Raw genomic sequence first — 15,335 nt, 5'->3', positions numbered from 1 at the left:
CCCGAGTCCAGTCCTTGTCACTATGGTAACCACTGATGAAAAGAATGGTACCGAATGCAACAGAGAAGCAGACAGACTGGACAGAACAACAGACATAAAGACACAGAACAGGACTCAACACAACGTCTGAGGTCAGAGACATAAACGAAAATTCCTTTATAGATAATAAACTTACTGTTTTTGTTTTCAACGCTTCATACTTGGCTGGCGCTTGTTGCCATGGATACTGGTCAAAGCAGTAACCAATGTATCCGAATCAAGTTAATGACAGGTCACATCCCCCTGTGACATTTCTTTATGTTGTCTGCATTGGAAAACCATAAGCCAGCACCAACAGAGGCATTAAAGGGCCACTCCGTCGATGTACTTGATCAGATGATCGGTTTGCTTGTCACGAGGGAAAATAGGTAGTCTGCCTGTGAAAACAGTTACGGAGCTTTGTCTAAAGGCTGAGAAAATAACCTTGATGATGTCTTCACAGTTATTGATTTAAATTATTAACAAACTGTGTTACAAACTGGTGTCTGAAAGACCAGAGAAGAGGGTTTAACACTATTGAGTTGCGATATGGGAACTGTAGGATCTAGTATTTGTTAGGGTTTAACTCATACTAATGACCTAAAGTCAAGATATTACAGCCTCTGCTGTTTTGATTTGGAATGATCTGTTCTTATTCTTTCTCTCATTAAGACCATGCAATAGTAAATCACTGGAGGAACCCTTTAAACTTGAGTATATTGTGTATGTATATCTTCCATACGCGATGTTCTGTAGGCTACATGTAGTGGCTTGTCGTGAGAAACAGTGACCAGCAAGATGAACAGAATGATGCAACAGCGAGAAACCAAGCACATCACGGAGGCTTCCAGGATATGATTATCTCCTCCTCCATGTTCTACATGGAAGCAAAGCTTTGCTATAAATGGAAACATCTATTTCTGATCAGAACATAACATACCTGCAGCATTTTCTAAAGCAGTACAGTATCGCCTGAAATGAGGTCCATATTGGACAAATCTTCACCCCAAGATTTATACTTAATGCCAGTGTTCAGTGCTACGGCAGGTTGTAGCGTGCCCTAGTTGAAGTGTAGCTGAAAATAAGGGTGTGGAGGTTGGAGAGTCTTTTTCCCATCACAGACCTGCATTTCACATTTGTATTTTTATTAAAAGTAATGATGATCATTCCTTAACCTTTACAAAGTGTTTTTGTCCTAGTTTTTTTTTTTTTTGCCTAACCACAAGTTTCCCCTAACCCTTTTCCATACTTTAAGCTCCATGCCAAGATACTGCAAAGAGAGAGGGGGAACTTTCAAAAATCCATTATTAAATATAATATGGACAGACATTCTCGTTTGTTAAAAGGCTTGCTCTAAAAAAGATGGCAACTGCTCGTCCTTCTCCGACGCTGAAGTGTTATTTAACCTTGTCCTGTCTGGGTGCATAATAAGAAAAGCAACAGAAGGTGCTACCTTCCTCAGGCTACACAACAGGCTTTCGTTACCTGTGATTCTTAGAAGCAAGAAGTGATCTGACAGCTGCCGGCCCCAGACACAAACAGACGAAAGTGCCCCCCTCCCCCAAAATAAATGCTCATCCACACACACCTAGGGGCAGAAAAACACACACAAAGTAACACACAGAGCTGAATCACTCCACTCTTAGTTTAATCTGTCTTGCCTTGGTGCTGTCACCCAGCAGGGTGACGCTCACAGCTGTGTGTGTGTGTGTGTGTGTGTGTGTGTGTGTGTGGGAATGTGTGTGTGTTTGTGTACAGGCCTATGGCAACAAACCACCTTCTCTACAGTCCAGCTATCCATCCATGACAAACCCACCAGAGGCCCGACTAACGAGACTACTTACTAATAAGCAAGGAAACATTTATGGCATGGTTTCTTCAGGGAGCGCTGTGTGACTTTCTCACCCACAGAGACAGCAAAACATTTTTATATCAACAAATACAAGCATGTTGTGTGGAATCAGTAGCAGCTTGTTGAGAATAAAAGACCTTATTCCATATTTTCAATTTTACAAAATCTCTTAATTCTCTGCTGGAGAACCCAGGCTAAAAATATATTCACTCGTTGTCCTGTACAATAACCTGCTGTTCATAAAGTAGAACCATTTATGGTGCGTCAATTAAAAGAAAAAATACTTGGAGAGACAGGATACTAACTCTAATCTTCCATTTTCAATTAGCTGCTGGACAGGTACGTATGTTTAGTTGCAAGGACTCATTTCCCCTTAAAGACACAGGGCAATATTTAATATGGAAACATAAATATGCATGAACAGACAGACGCATGCACACTATTGTCACTAAGAAGTTGATAGTGTTCCTGCAGAGTGACTGCACGGACTATTGTTCCTCCCCCTCTGTACCTTTGTTCCCTCCCTTTCTTTTCCTCTTCTGAATCCATTTTACTCTTCTTTCTGCCTCCCTCTTTCCCTCTACCTCATCGCACTCTGAAATTAGCCTCATGAAAAATAAATTCTAACGAGATGGTATGTCTCATGTCTGGCGTTTGTGTGTATCTGCAAAAGAAGGAGCCTGTGCTGTATGGGCCGCTGCTGGTGCACATGTGCTGTATGTGATCAGTGTATGCGTGAGTGGGATTAGACTCACTAATGAGGACAGTGGTTTCATCATTGCTGCAGGTCACAAAGTTTAGCTGCAAAAGCCTGAACTGAAACAGCTGGAACAAAGGGCAAAGCTGCTCTTATAGACACCCTTACCAACTTGTGGGTGCAAGGATGGGAGAAATACAGTATGTGAAAGAAAAATATGGCATTTCATCTATGATTTTAGCCCATTTACATTTTACAGTACAATAAAAAACCTATTTCCTCAATTAGCCTTTTACTATAAGCAATAGGGTTGTACATAAACATACATTTTTTGTCAAAACAGGAGCAATTTATGTTATTTTGTAAGAGAGATTTTGGGCCTGATTTATCCACCCTTTTCTCAACAGGGTGAAGTGAAGAATACATATCTATAGCAATTTCAGGAGTCTGCTAATTGAATTACATATTGTACAAAAATGAGCAGAGGCCAATGGCCAACTGTGTGGAAGGCAGGGGAAATACTTTTCAGACTCAAAAACTCAGGAGTCAAACACGCTGCTGGTTTCAGTAGAGACAAAGTGCTTCTTTGGAGAGGGAACACCTGAGTGATGAATGAATGACGCCTTCTGAGTGTCATCAGCGCTAGGATGATGCGTCTCTGCACGAAACGGACTCACAGTCAAGATCTAGTCTTTTATCACTGCCCCAAAGGTGATCACCCGCCTAGATCATGCTCCTTGACTCAAGATGCACTTCATTATTAGACTATTATAATGAATTGGTGTAATACACATAACAGCATATTCATAACAGTCTGCACTTTAATAGGTTATTTATCAGAATGCGCCAATACTAACATTGTAGATCTTTTTTCTATTTCAGAAAAATGTCCCCACCAAAGAAGATGTGAAGATCAGATTTGAACAGTAGCTTTTGAACAGGAAGCACTGGTGCTGAATACATGAAAATGACAACATGTAATCAAATTGTACTTCAGCCTCATGACCTCAAAACAAAACTATCATTACTTACATGGAGTCAAATGTGCATGGAGTCACAATGTAGCCTTAACCTGGTTTGGTAGCAAAGACTCGAACAAAACTTGATCAAAGGGCACAGAAAATAACCGTGGTTACCACTTTACAGTATCGGGTTAAGTATCACATGGTTGAGTATTTCACATGAAGAAAAACAATGAAGTGGATTTATATAAAACTATAACTGTCTATATCTATCTAGACTTGCTTATTTCAACACCTATACACCTGCAATATAGATTTTAGGATTAAACTCTGCACTCAGTGTTGACTAGAAGTTTATAACAGTGTTAACTATAGGCTTTTCCTGCATATTGAACATTAGACACATTGTTCTTGTAAGTGTATGGAGTTGTGGGCTGTCCACTTTGTGTTGTGCATCGTTTTGAGTGTTGAGCTTCCAGTCTGAATTCTCAGCTGGGGCAATAAATGGTGTTTTGTATTTCGCTTTTCTGTGGTTAGATCTAATGCAAATGCTACAGACTGTTACAGTAAATGCACGCAGATGGACTGATTCATTCAGAGGAAAGGAAAATGCGGTCTCAGAGAATGATAAACCTTCAAATGAACCAATGCTGAACAGCTAGCTGAGAGATGGAGAGGGGGTGAAAGAGAGAGAACGAGGGGGGTGGCAAAAAGACAGACAACAAAGCGAATCATCAGAGGAAGATGGGAGAGGACGTTGTGAGACGGCGAGAGAACGAAGGGAAGAGAGGGCAGACAAGATAGAGGGGAAATGCATGGCTGGGCATGAATAATATAGACTGCCTTCTACTCTCGTCTCTCTTCATCCTTCAGCTTCTCTTGAACTTGGGAAACACACACAGACACACAGACACACAGACACACACACACATGCACACGCACACAGATGTTCATTCGTTTTCTTCAGTGCTTGGAAACAGCAGTGTCATTTTCATACAGCAGAATCAGGGCATATATACACTGTACAGAGGTCATAAGAGTCACAAGTAACATGTAAACGACATGTACGACTAAAATATTTAACACGTTTCTATACATCCAAGGAATGCAAGGATGTAGGTTTGGTTTTATGGTTACTCATGCAAAAGAAATGTTGTGAAAATAAGACATTATGCCATTCTCATGAAACTGGTAGTCAAGCTCTATAAATAATTGACTAACTAACAACAGACAGTGTTGTGCAACTGTCTTTCAGTGCATTATCATTTTTGGGGAATATTATAGAACAACAAGTTAAAAAGAAAGATTTTTCATTTTCTGAAAAATATGTAAGGTGGTAAAATATGTTAGACAGCTCTTAGTGTCTGCGGGTTTTCCGTTCCAACAAGCTCCACCAGGTGCATGGTTAGGGCAGCCTGATTGTAGCCTGGCAGGCAAAACCCTGGGCAAAATAAAGTCAATGATGCTCATGAAGCTTGCTGGCGAGAGCTTCTGGTAATGATTTAAGCTGGAAAAAAATGAATAAATATTATTGAACTTGCTGGACAGTCAGAAGACAATGGAGAGAGATTTTAGTCAATATGAAACTAAAGCTGTGATAACGTCGTGGCATTTAAGCGGAAAAATCCTGCAACATTAATTTTATTAATCTCAACCTCTGTTTTTTAAGCAATGAGAATTTCAAACTTAAATATTGATGTGATAGTCAAACAGCATCCTGTAATTGGAGGGTTACTTAAGGTGAAGAATCAGAGACGGAGGGATATGCAGTCAAACGTAAGGAGAGAGAGTACAAGGTAGAGAAAGTACGAAAGAGAGGGAGTATAACAGAGGGTGCTACAGGTCTGGAGTCATTATTTCCACTGGTGGCTTCAGTCAGATCAATAGAATAGGAGGGTGTGTGTATGTGTGTGTGTGTGTGTGTGTGTGTGTGTGTGTGTGTGTGTGTGTTAGAGAGGTAGGACACTTAAGAAACTGAGCAGAGACGGGACTCTCACAGACGGAGGCAGCCAAGCAGGCACAATGCATATGGGCAGGCAGCAAGTTGCAACTGCATTCTATCTCTCTCTTTGTCACACACACACACACACACACACACACACACACACACACACACACGCACACACGCACACACGCACACACACACTCGCACACGCACGCACACACACACGCGCGCACACACACACACACACACACACACACACACACACACACACACACACACACACACACACAAGGTGTTGGCGCATTGTCCCATCAGAAATGAAGACCAAGGCCCGATAGCTCTAAGAGCAGAGGACAGCCTCTGGATAGATTTCCAATACACAACCAGAGGCTTAAGCAAGACAGAGTCACGGATAATCCTCCCTTCTTCTCCTCCTCCTCCTCCTGTGCTCCCTTGCTTCTCTCTCTATCCCTCTGGCTCTCCCTCTGCCTCTGCCGCTCACTCTGTTTCTCACTCATTTCATGCCTTTATTCCTCTCTATAGTTCCCTCTTTTCTCTCCATTGGCTGCCATTTGCTCCTCTCCATCCCTCTGTTTCCTCGCCAGCCCTCGCCTGTCTTTTTTGCTCCGTCCCTCCTTTTCGTCTCTGCTCTCTACTCCTCTCTTTTATCTCCTTTATCCAATCTGTCATTTTCCCCTCTTATTTCTCCTTTGACCCGCCCCTCCTCCCTTTCCTTCCCTCCATGTGTCTTTTTTGTCTCTCAGATGGTGTTTTACGTTAAGAGCAGCTGTTGTTGAGTCACATCCTTAAGTTAAAGCCATGACACACTCTGGGGTGCTGATATAAACTTCTTTAATGCTGATTGGCCTTTAATCGCTCATTACATCCTCCACTGCAGCTGCTATAACCTTGCTGTGACTAATAGATCTTTAAACACATACTATATACTGCAGCTTTGTATTCTGAGCCCATACATGTGATGTACAGTGAAAAACCTGAAGCACTGATGATGTAAGGCAGTGGCGACCCTTTAATACGAAGGAGTGTGTATTTGCAACCTTTTTCTCAGCAGGTGTGACTTGTGAGCAGTTCAAACTAGTCATTTTTATTTCTCCAACTGTACATTTGGATCATTTCATAGGCTTGAAGAGGAATTCACAATGCAGTAGTGAAGAGAAAAGTGGGAAAAGCCATCATTTTCAGTAGATTATTTTATCACTGTCCTGACACAATTTGTGCCACAAAACCTGTGTTACAAACCTGGATTTAAAGTCTGTTAAATGTGGATATTTACTAAGCAGGGAGAGTCTGACCAAAGACACTACAGTACTGAATTGCATTCTGGGCATTGTAGGATCCAGCACTTTTGGAGTCTGGCCGATACTAAGGACTAAAAGTCAGCATATCTTGGCTACAGCTGCACAGATTTGGGCTTTGTAAATATTATATTAAATTTTAGTTCTATACTGAAATCGAGGATAAAATTACATTTGACCTTATAGCCAAAATAGTCATTATAGGCATTACTGCAAAACCACCAAGGATCGTGAAATAAATCAAGGTAAAAAGAAGGTTAGAAAAATGTGGATTTCATATGTGGTAAATACAATATATGTCCCACATTGTCTCAATGATAGGAAGTATTACAGCCCGCAATAAATGCATTGCCAGCAAAGTGGGGTTTTGATTTGTCCAGAGAAATTTTGCTTCGCACACATGCTCACCCCCTGAATTAACAACTACTAAACCTGTCTGGTAAAGCAGCTCAGTTGCCAGCAGCAGAGGACTGTGGTTGAATGAGTTTCAGAGATGGCAAAGTTGAGATTTTTGCCTCATCACTTAAGCTTCTCTGCCTCAGCACTGAATTGTCGCATTCTGTGTAAGACATGGTAAGTGACAGCCACTGAAGAGAAATACTAGCAAGAGACACAAACAAGCTAACAGAAATACACGGACATGCGCTTCCACACACACTTCCCTCTTTTGTTAGAAAATTAATGCAAGTTCATTTGACTGGGTTTTGTTTGGCGAGTGAGGGTGCGGGTACAGGGGGATAATGTTTGATCAAAATGGGTCATGTTTGACTGCGACACACTCACAGGGTGGGTTATTTGTTGTTGGATATAACAAAGACGGTCAGTGTTTGTGTTCATCCTAAAAACATAGATGAATCCAGAAGTGTGTCTTCAAGTGACAGTCACTGAAGATAATAACGTTAGATTACTAAAGGCTTTGGACTCACATTAACTTATTTTACCTCTGGGTTATTATTTCTGAGCGAACACTGGTTGCAAGCAGGTTTTTAAAAAAAACACATCATTCATATAACACTCCAAACTAACAGGCAGAGAATCAGTTACAATGTAAAAAGTAGGTTTTTTTTTATTATTCTTAAAGAAAACCTTGCAATTTGCTGACAAATACCACTGTGACCAGTTTCTATCCTCTTCATCTTGCCGCAAACTAACTCCAAACTAATATTGAGCAACAAGTGGGTTAAGTAACGGTAGATTGGGGCTTAATTGCCCAGATTTCCATCTACGTCAGGCATACTGATAGATGGCTTAGCTCACTTCACTGTTTCTCTGCCCCTGTGGAGTCTAATTAAAGCACATTTGAAAGAAATACTTGATTAGTTGTTGCCTTTATTTGATGAGGGCAACAACTTTGACGCCTACTGTTGAGATGTTACCAAAAAATATATATCGAATCCAATGAATTCTACCTTAAAGTCCAGCTAATGAATGGAATTACCTGTTTGCTCCATGTGGAAAACTGCATATAAAGTGAACACATCAGTTGATGTTGGCTGTTGCAACATGTCTTTTGGGGTGACATCAATAGAATCATTGAGCGTATCAAGTAAAGTCATTAGAGTGAGGTGATTTGGCAGGTGGCCAGCACCCCAGGGTAACCATCAGAAACCAATTAATATCCCTAACAGAGGTATCATGCCTCTGGCACAATGCCCACAGGGAGAATCAACTCGCTGATTACGCTGCTGAAATGAGTGTGTGTGTGTGTGTGTGTGTGTGTGTGTGTGTGTGTTGTGTGTGTGTGTGTGTGTGTGTGTGTGTGTGTGTGTGTGTTCTCAGCTATACATGCAATGACATGAGATGCCACAGGTGTGTGTTTGTTTCAAAGCCACATCAGTTACACATGTACAGGATATAATGACAAGTCTGCATGTGCCTGTGCGTTGGGTTGTGCTCCTGCTCATGTGTGTGCATTTGAAAGACAGTTCACTTGTTAGAAAAAATAAAATAAAATTATGTAGATGCAGTATAATTGGTTCATTCAGTGAACATGAGCTTTCGGTGCAATCATGTGGAACATCAACTCTGAATTACAGAGCAGATATAAAAATGGAGACTAATTGACAACAAAGATAAAATCAAATACCAATTACAAAGCTGGTGTCAGGTATCAGGAACTGTAACTTAGAGCCTCAGAATGTTAGACATCATCTGTGCTGTTTTTCGGTGTGGGACTTTGTCTCACTGAATCCCTCAAGGATAAATTTGTCTTTACTTTTGTCTCCTTCAACAGCGAGAGGAGAGTTTGGGGTCAGATACAGAGCAGTAACAGACTGGTAGGGGTTCATTTTTTTGACAAACTCTTGGCTATTGTGTGTTAGAGGTGAACTGTTGAAACTTGTAGTGAAAGGATGGTCTCTATAATAACCACAGTACACCAGAGTGCTGTCATCTTTCATCCGCAGGAAACTCATTAAGTGGCTCCTACAATACAACCAACTTCCTAATAGCCACTTCACCACTACCCTCAACAAATGAAAAAGGAAGAATAATATAGGTTAATTTAACATATATAATTTGATATGCTGCTATACCCTTACATACCAGGTGGACACTTTTAAACTTGGGGATCTTGTATGAATTTTTGCTGTTAACACCTGAAATTTAACATATAAAAATAATGATTTGACAAAAGCAGGAAACAAACAGTGAAACCTCAGTGCCAGTGACCCTTCAATAGCTGTCAAGTAGCTGTCAATAGACCAATGAAAAATGAACTGTCCGTGGTGCTGAAACCACCACCCAAGTAGACTCCAGTCTGAGAAAAATTTGCTATAAATCCCACAGTAATCTGCTTTAGACTGTAATTGAATTACAGCGATGAAACATCTAAAAAAAAGCTTATTCAGACATGATTCTATCAGCTTGAAAATGTTGATCAAATAAAGTTATTTCATTCAGGTCTGCTGATCTGGAGACGTCCGGTGCATTGTTTCACTCAAACAGTCAATTCACTATAGTCAAGTTTATATTCCAGCACAGGGACAAACATTGTGCAGCCGCAGGCCTCATCTATGTGTTGCTGTTTTGCACTGTAGCCCTCTACTGTAAACTCACTCAGTCGCCTGAGCTAAGATACTTTCTGCAGTAAGATTTGAACTCATTTATTAGACTTGAAGCTGGCATTAAGCACCAATCACCTACAAGAGGCCAGTAATAGGAGTTGAGAGTGGCACTGATCATCTCACACTAAGATATAGGACCACCTCATCTTGAAAAGAATTTTATATTTTGCTCTTAAAAGGTGTATGAAGACACTGCTTGGGTCATCTTGGGTTGTCAAGCACTTTTCCGGAGAGTAACTGTAGCAGACACACAGGTTACACACTATATGATTATGACAATTGTTATGATGATGATGATGATGATGATGATGTCTATTACTTCTTTGGGCATCTTGGAGAAAAAGGTCCTTTCTGATGATAGATTAAGATGACATCAAGGTAACTGATTTGTTTTACTGACTGTACACACGCGCGCGCGCGCGCACACACACACACACACACACACACAGCCACCCTTCTCCTCATCCCCTGTTGCTATGGAACCTGTCGCCAAGGCAGAGGTATGTGGTTGGGATGGAAGTGGTGGACGAAGGCGACGACGATGGTGATGATGGTGATGATGATGATGGTTATGAGGATGATAATAGTGATCGGATAAACAGCCCCCTGCTGAATTACAAGGGCCGCCTGGCCGTAGACGAATGCATCGCTGGGCTTTGCTCTCTGCAACGTGGGTGGAAGGAGCGACGCGTAATACTGCGCAATGCAAACAGACCCTCTCCTCACCGTAAAACACACCGCAGCCCTGGATTTCGATTCACTCTTTATTGCTTTTTAAACACTTTAGAAAAAAAAAAAGTCCGTCACGTTGAACTTCGGTCGTGTCTTGTGCGAAACAACCTACTGTGCTGCGCTGCCATCCCCAAAAATAGCACATCATCAACCCAATTCTCAGCAGACAAATAAGTCCTGCAGGCCTTCCTACTGCCACCTGTCATCTCTGTGCCATTTCTCACTCGCGCTGCTGTTAAGGAGCCCTGCGGACATGAACAACTTGGATTCAAACGTGACATATTCGACTATTGATTATAGAAGAAGTGAGGATCGATGGTGGTCGAGTGCGCGTATCGGTGCTCAAATTCACTGCTCCTCAGCTTCCACTGTGTCCTCGTGAAGCCAACAACATATATGTGCTGTTAAGTTTATTCCCCTTGGAGAGACAAGATCTGCCAAATAATTTGCACACACGCGGTTTTTTTCACATTCAGAGGTGGGAATGTGTCTTAAACAACAATAATGCCCCCCAACCCACCCACCCACCCACCTACAACTGCCTGTTGGCTAAATAAGAACACTGCCCACCCATTATGGGATGGACAGGCCTGTTAAAACCCACAAGTGTGGACTAAACCAAGCAAGAAAAAGGCCTCATCCATATCTGTCCCTGATGGCTCCCTGCATCATGGCACAAGTTCACTCGTTGCACAAACTGCACATAAGAGGAGGAAACGACCAAAGGAACAAACTGCACACAGGGGGAAAGTGGACAAGAGGGGGGAAGAGAGCTGCATCTGTCCATCTGTTGAAAACGAGAGGGGAGCTAACACCCCTTTTACTTCACCCCCCCCCCTCCTTCCCTCCACCTCCTCCTCTTCTTTCCCCATCCCATCCCCATTTCGAGATCATCATACCTCTCTTGCTCCCTCCCTCCCTCCTTCCCTCTCATGCACAGTTACAAGATGTTTGCCAGTTATAAATAAAAAAGACACCACATACCTTGATGGTTCTCAAGGGTGTCCTCCGGGATGTACATGTTTTTGCTTTCATTTACCATAAATGTAGTCCGGCGTTATCCCTATAGGTGAATGGAAGAGAGAGAGTGGAAAAAGCTGGAGAGGAGGAGGGAAAATAACAAGAGGAAAAAAAGCCCCCCCAAAAATAAAGAAATTAAAAAAGGGGGAAAAAAGAAGAAAGAACTGTCTGGCACGGACAGTTTTGGGTATTCCGTTTTTTTTTATTTATGGGGAGGGTTTCTTCGCATGGAGTGAATATTACCTAATCCCCATGATGGAGGTGAAGGCGAGAAAAAAGAGGGAGCTTTCGGCGGAACCGGTTGGGAAAACGCACCGGTGCATCCCTCGGTACATCCGGGCCCTAGGCGAGAAACATGAGACCAGCACCGCGTTCAATTCAATTCACACCTTGCTCGTTCTCTCTCTCTCTCTTTCTTGCTCCCCTCTCCCTTGTTGTGTTAAAAAGAAAACAGGATAAGGTTTCAAAAGGTTATAAAGCACGGGAGCTGTCAGTGACGGTCGCAATGGAAGTGCGCAAAAGACGCATTCGTGCGCATCTTCAGCAGCGTGTCAAAATGTGAGAGGATGAAGAAGAGGAGGTGGAGGTGGTGGTGGAGGAAGAGAAGGAGGAGGAAGAGAAGAGGAGAAAAATTAGAAAATGAGAAGAGTGTAAATATTCCATCACGGGTAGCACGGGGTTAAATCTCCCAATAGGCTGCTGGTTATTCCACGTAGGCTATCTATAGCAGAGTCCCCCCAAAAAACAGAAGCCAGGCCGTCCTGTCTCATCCGGAGACGGGGTTCTCTGTCCTGATCCAGTCCATGATGGTCCGGCGGTGTGTCTGTCTGTCAGTCTGTGTGCCTGTCTGTCTGCCTTGCCTGCCTGTCTGTCTGTCTGCCTGTGTCTCACTGATCGGGAGTTAGAGCTCTCTCTTCTCTCTGCCTCTGCTGCCCCTGCAGCTCAGCTCTGCAGTGATACCGACAGAGAGAGAGAGAGAGAGAGGAAGCGAGAGAGAGAGAGAGAGAGAGAGAGGTAGCCCCCCTCCCCGTTCATGTAGACGCTTTGACTGTTTCCAGATGTGTGTGTGTGTGTGTGTGTGTGTGTGTGTGTGTGTGTGTGTGTGTGTGTGTGTGTGTGTATGTGTGTATGAGTTTGCCAGAGAGAGAGAGAGGAGAAGGGAGGGAGACTGTATATGCAACAGTGGAGAACCGCCGGCTGGTATCCAGATGATGATGATGGTGGTGATGATGAAGACAAAGATGATGATGATGTTGATGAAGTGTGTATGTGGTGAAAGGAGGCAGAAGGGGCGGGGGGGGGGGTGTCACGAGATCTTAAAAGGAACAGAAAAGAAGATAAACAAGAGAAGGAAGGTGGCCAAAACCCATGCATGTGATACAGAAAAGAAGATAGAGAGCAAGAGGAAATAGGAAGAGAGAATGTGCCTGTGTGTGTCTGTGTGTGTGTGTGTGCGCGCGCGCGCGTGTGTGTGTGAGGGAAAGAGAGAGAGAAGTAGGATAATGTTCCATAGCAGGCTTAAGCTTTGCATAGGCTCTGATTTCTGCAGGAAGAAACAGTTTTACCTACATCTGATTTGCCCATAGTTCCTAGACATCTGGACTGCTTCAGCCTCATTCTTTTCCTTGGCCAAAGCTCTGTTTACACACACACTAAATATCTGGTTTTTCAACTCTTTTATGACTCAAGCTCTGATCTTTTTCATGGCTCTCTTAAACAGGGAGAAACCACAAGGAAGCCGATTTTTTTTTCTCTTCTGGATCTTTGGATGCTGTGCAAATACAGACTCAAATATCATGAAGTAGACTGACTCAGGAAGGTCAGTGCTCAAAGACTGAATCATGAACCTTTTTATCTAGAGGACAATAACAACGATATTTAGAATTCAATTATGTTTTTTTCCCCTTTTACCCTCAGGACAGTCAAGTATGTTTCGACATTGTTCTCCATGGCCAGAAACAAATTTGTCCTGGCCCCTAAAGCACGCAAAGTAATTTTCTGGAGACACAGGCCTATTTTCTTAGGTAACACAACAATGACACGGAGCTCATTTAGGAGTAAAATGTCAAACAAAGTCAACAACATCAGCTTTTAACTAAATAGCTCTGGACCAGGCTTTGATGACATTGAGTCAGTTGGCTCTACAGCTCCTACTGAGGCTTTTTGGATAGACCTGCTTGCACAAATAACATGTTGGTTCTTAAATTGAGCTGTTTTCCTAAAAGCTCTGCACAGGCAGCTTGATATAAAAGATAAAAAAGAAAGAAAGATTTTTTTTTTCCATTAGCTTATCTACTCAGTCTTCATAAGGATAAGGCTCTTGGCCTTATTTTGAAAAGCAGTTCCTGTCTTTTTTACGGATAAACCCACAAAACAACAAATTCGGTCCCAATATTTAAAGGGTGATTTCGAGATGTCAAACGCGTTAAACAAAAGATATGCTTCACATAACAGAATAATTGGGCTCAATAATACATCGGGATGTATTGAAGGTACGGAGAAGCATTTACAGATTCTAATTATGGAACTGGCCATCCCATATAATTGTCTTTGACACTGAATACGAACTTCACAATGTGCAGGCCTCATGTCAATCCCACTGCAGGCTATAATCAGGAGGTGAATCTGATGACTCAACCCAGCCTGTATTCATTTGTTCAGTGCCATAGCGCAAAATCACCACCCACCATCCTGTAATAGAATAAAGCTTTTTGTCTACATGTGTCACTGTAGACATAGTAAAGGCAGAGAGACAGCTGATAAATGATTCTATTGATGACATTTGACAGATGAATTGTCCTATTCTGAACAATATATCGTGTTTTGTGAGGCATATTTTATATTAATATAGTGTATATTTGGAGGGAAATTAAGGATTATCAAATGCCTGCGCTGATGAATGAGTGGAAATGTTCCCAGACTTTTTGTTGTGCATGATGAATGTCAGTTAAAGCAACATTTCAGCAGTGAGTACTTGTTCTGGAGAAAAACAGCTCCTTTGAATGTCATACCATCATTTAATACATTATTAGACTGTTAATACTGATGCCCCAATGCATAAGTAGCATTTTACTGTTGAAGCTGGTCAAACTGGAGCTAATTTAACTATTGTATATAATGTACTTTAATCCAACGGCTCCCAATCTATAGGTTAAGTGGGTCACAAGATAAATCTGGGGGGCTTTGAGATCATAAATGGGGTTGAAAAGAAGAAAAACCAAGGATCGACTTGGGTCTACTTTTCTCTAATATTAGCTTTTTTGTGAAATGTTGGATAGTTTGACCACATTGGGTCTAAAAAGCTATTTATATGAAACTGTGTGGGGAAGTCCCTCTTTGGTGGAACTGCTAATAACTCACAGACATCAGAAACATGACAAAGGGACCCATCTAGTCACTGCTCTTTTGATGTGGCCCACAAGCCAAAAAAGGTTGCGAACCACTGGTTAAATCATAATGTATTTTAAAAGCTTTTCAAATGTGTTTTTGGGTGAAATCTGAAACTGAGAAGTGACTAGTAAAGAGTACAAAATTTTTGTCTGAAAAGTAGTAGAGAAGAAGTGCAGAGAAAATTCTCAAACAAAGTACAAATTCTGCAAAACTGTAAGTAAGTACAGTACTTAGCTGTCTTGCTTTCACTTAGTCAGCCCTGTGGTGGCAGTGAGACAGATGGTCAGGGAATGGCACAATGGCGGTCTGAATCTGCTCTTGCCAAATCAGCCTCTGTT

General features: G+C 42.0%; 1 protein-coding gene across 3 annotated transcripts in view; it reads right to left on the bottom strand.

Annotated features, from left to right (window-relative positions):
• The window catches only part of cacna1c (calcium channel, voltage-dependent, L type, alpha 1C subunit), a 199,417-nt gene that overhangs the window by 176,280 nt on the left and 7,802 nt on the right, over positions 1-15,335 (bottom strand). For 2 of the 3 annotated variants that reach the window (XM_056367472.1, XM_056367473.1), the window contains exon 1: positions 11,572-12,533. The exons of the other annotated variant lie outside the window; for it this stretch is intronic. In XM_056367472.1, coding sequence (XP_056223447.1) covers positions 11,572-11,629 — 58 coding nt within the window. In that variant the 5' untranslated portion in view covers positions 11,630-12,533. Of the gene's footprint in view, positions 1-11,571; positions 12,534-15,335 lie in introns of those variants that run through there. 3 annotated transcript variants of the gene reach the window in all.

Source organism: Seriola aureovittata, chromosome 22 (assembly GCF_021018895.1).
Source record: "Seriola aureovittata isolate HTS-2021-v1 ecotype China chromosome 22, ASM2101889v1, whole genome shotgun sequence".
Lineage (NCBI taxonomy): Eukaryota > Metazoa > Chordata > Actinopteri > Carangiformes > Carangidae > Seriola > Seriola aureovittata.
The sequence above is the reverse complement of the archived record's forward strand: the minus strand, read 5'-3'. Positions and strand labels throughout refer to the sequence as shown.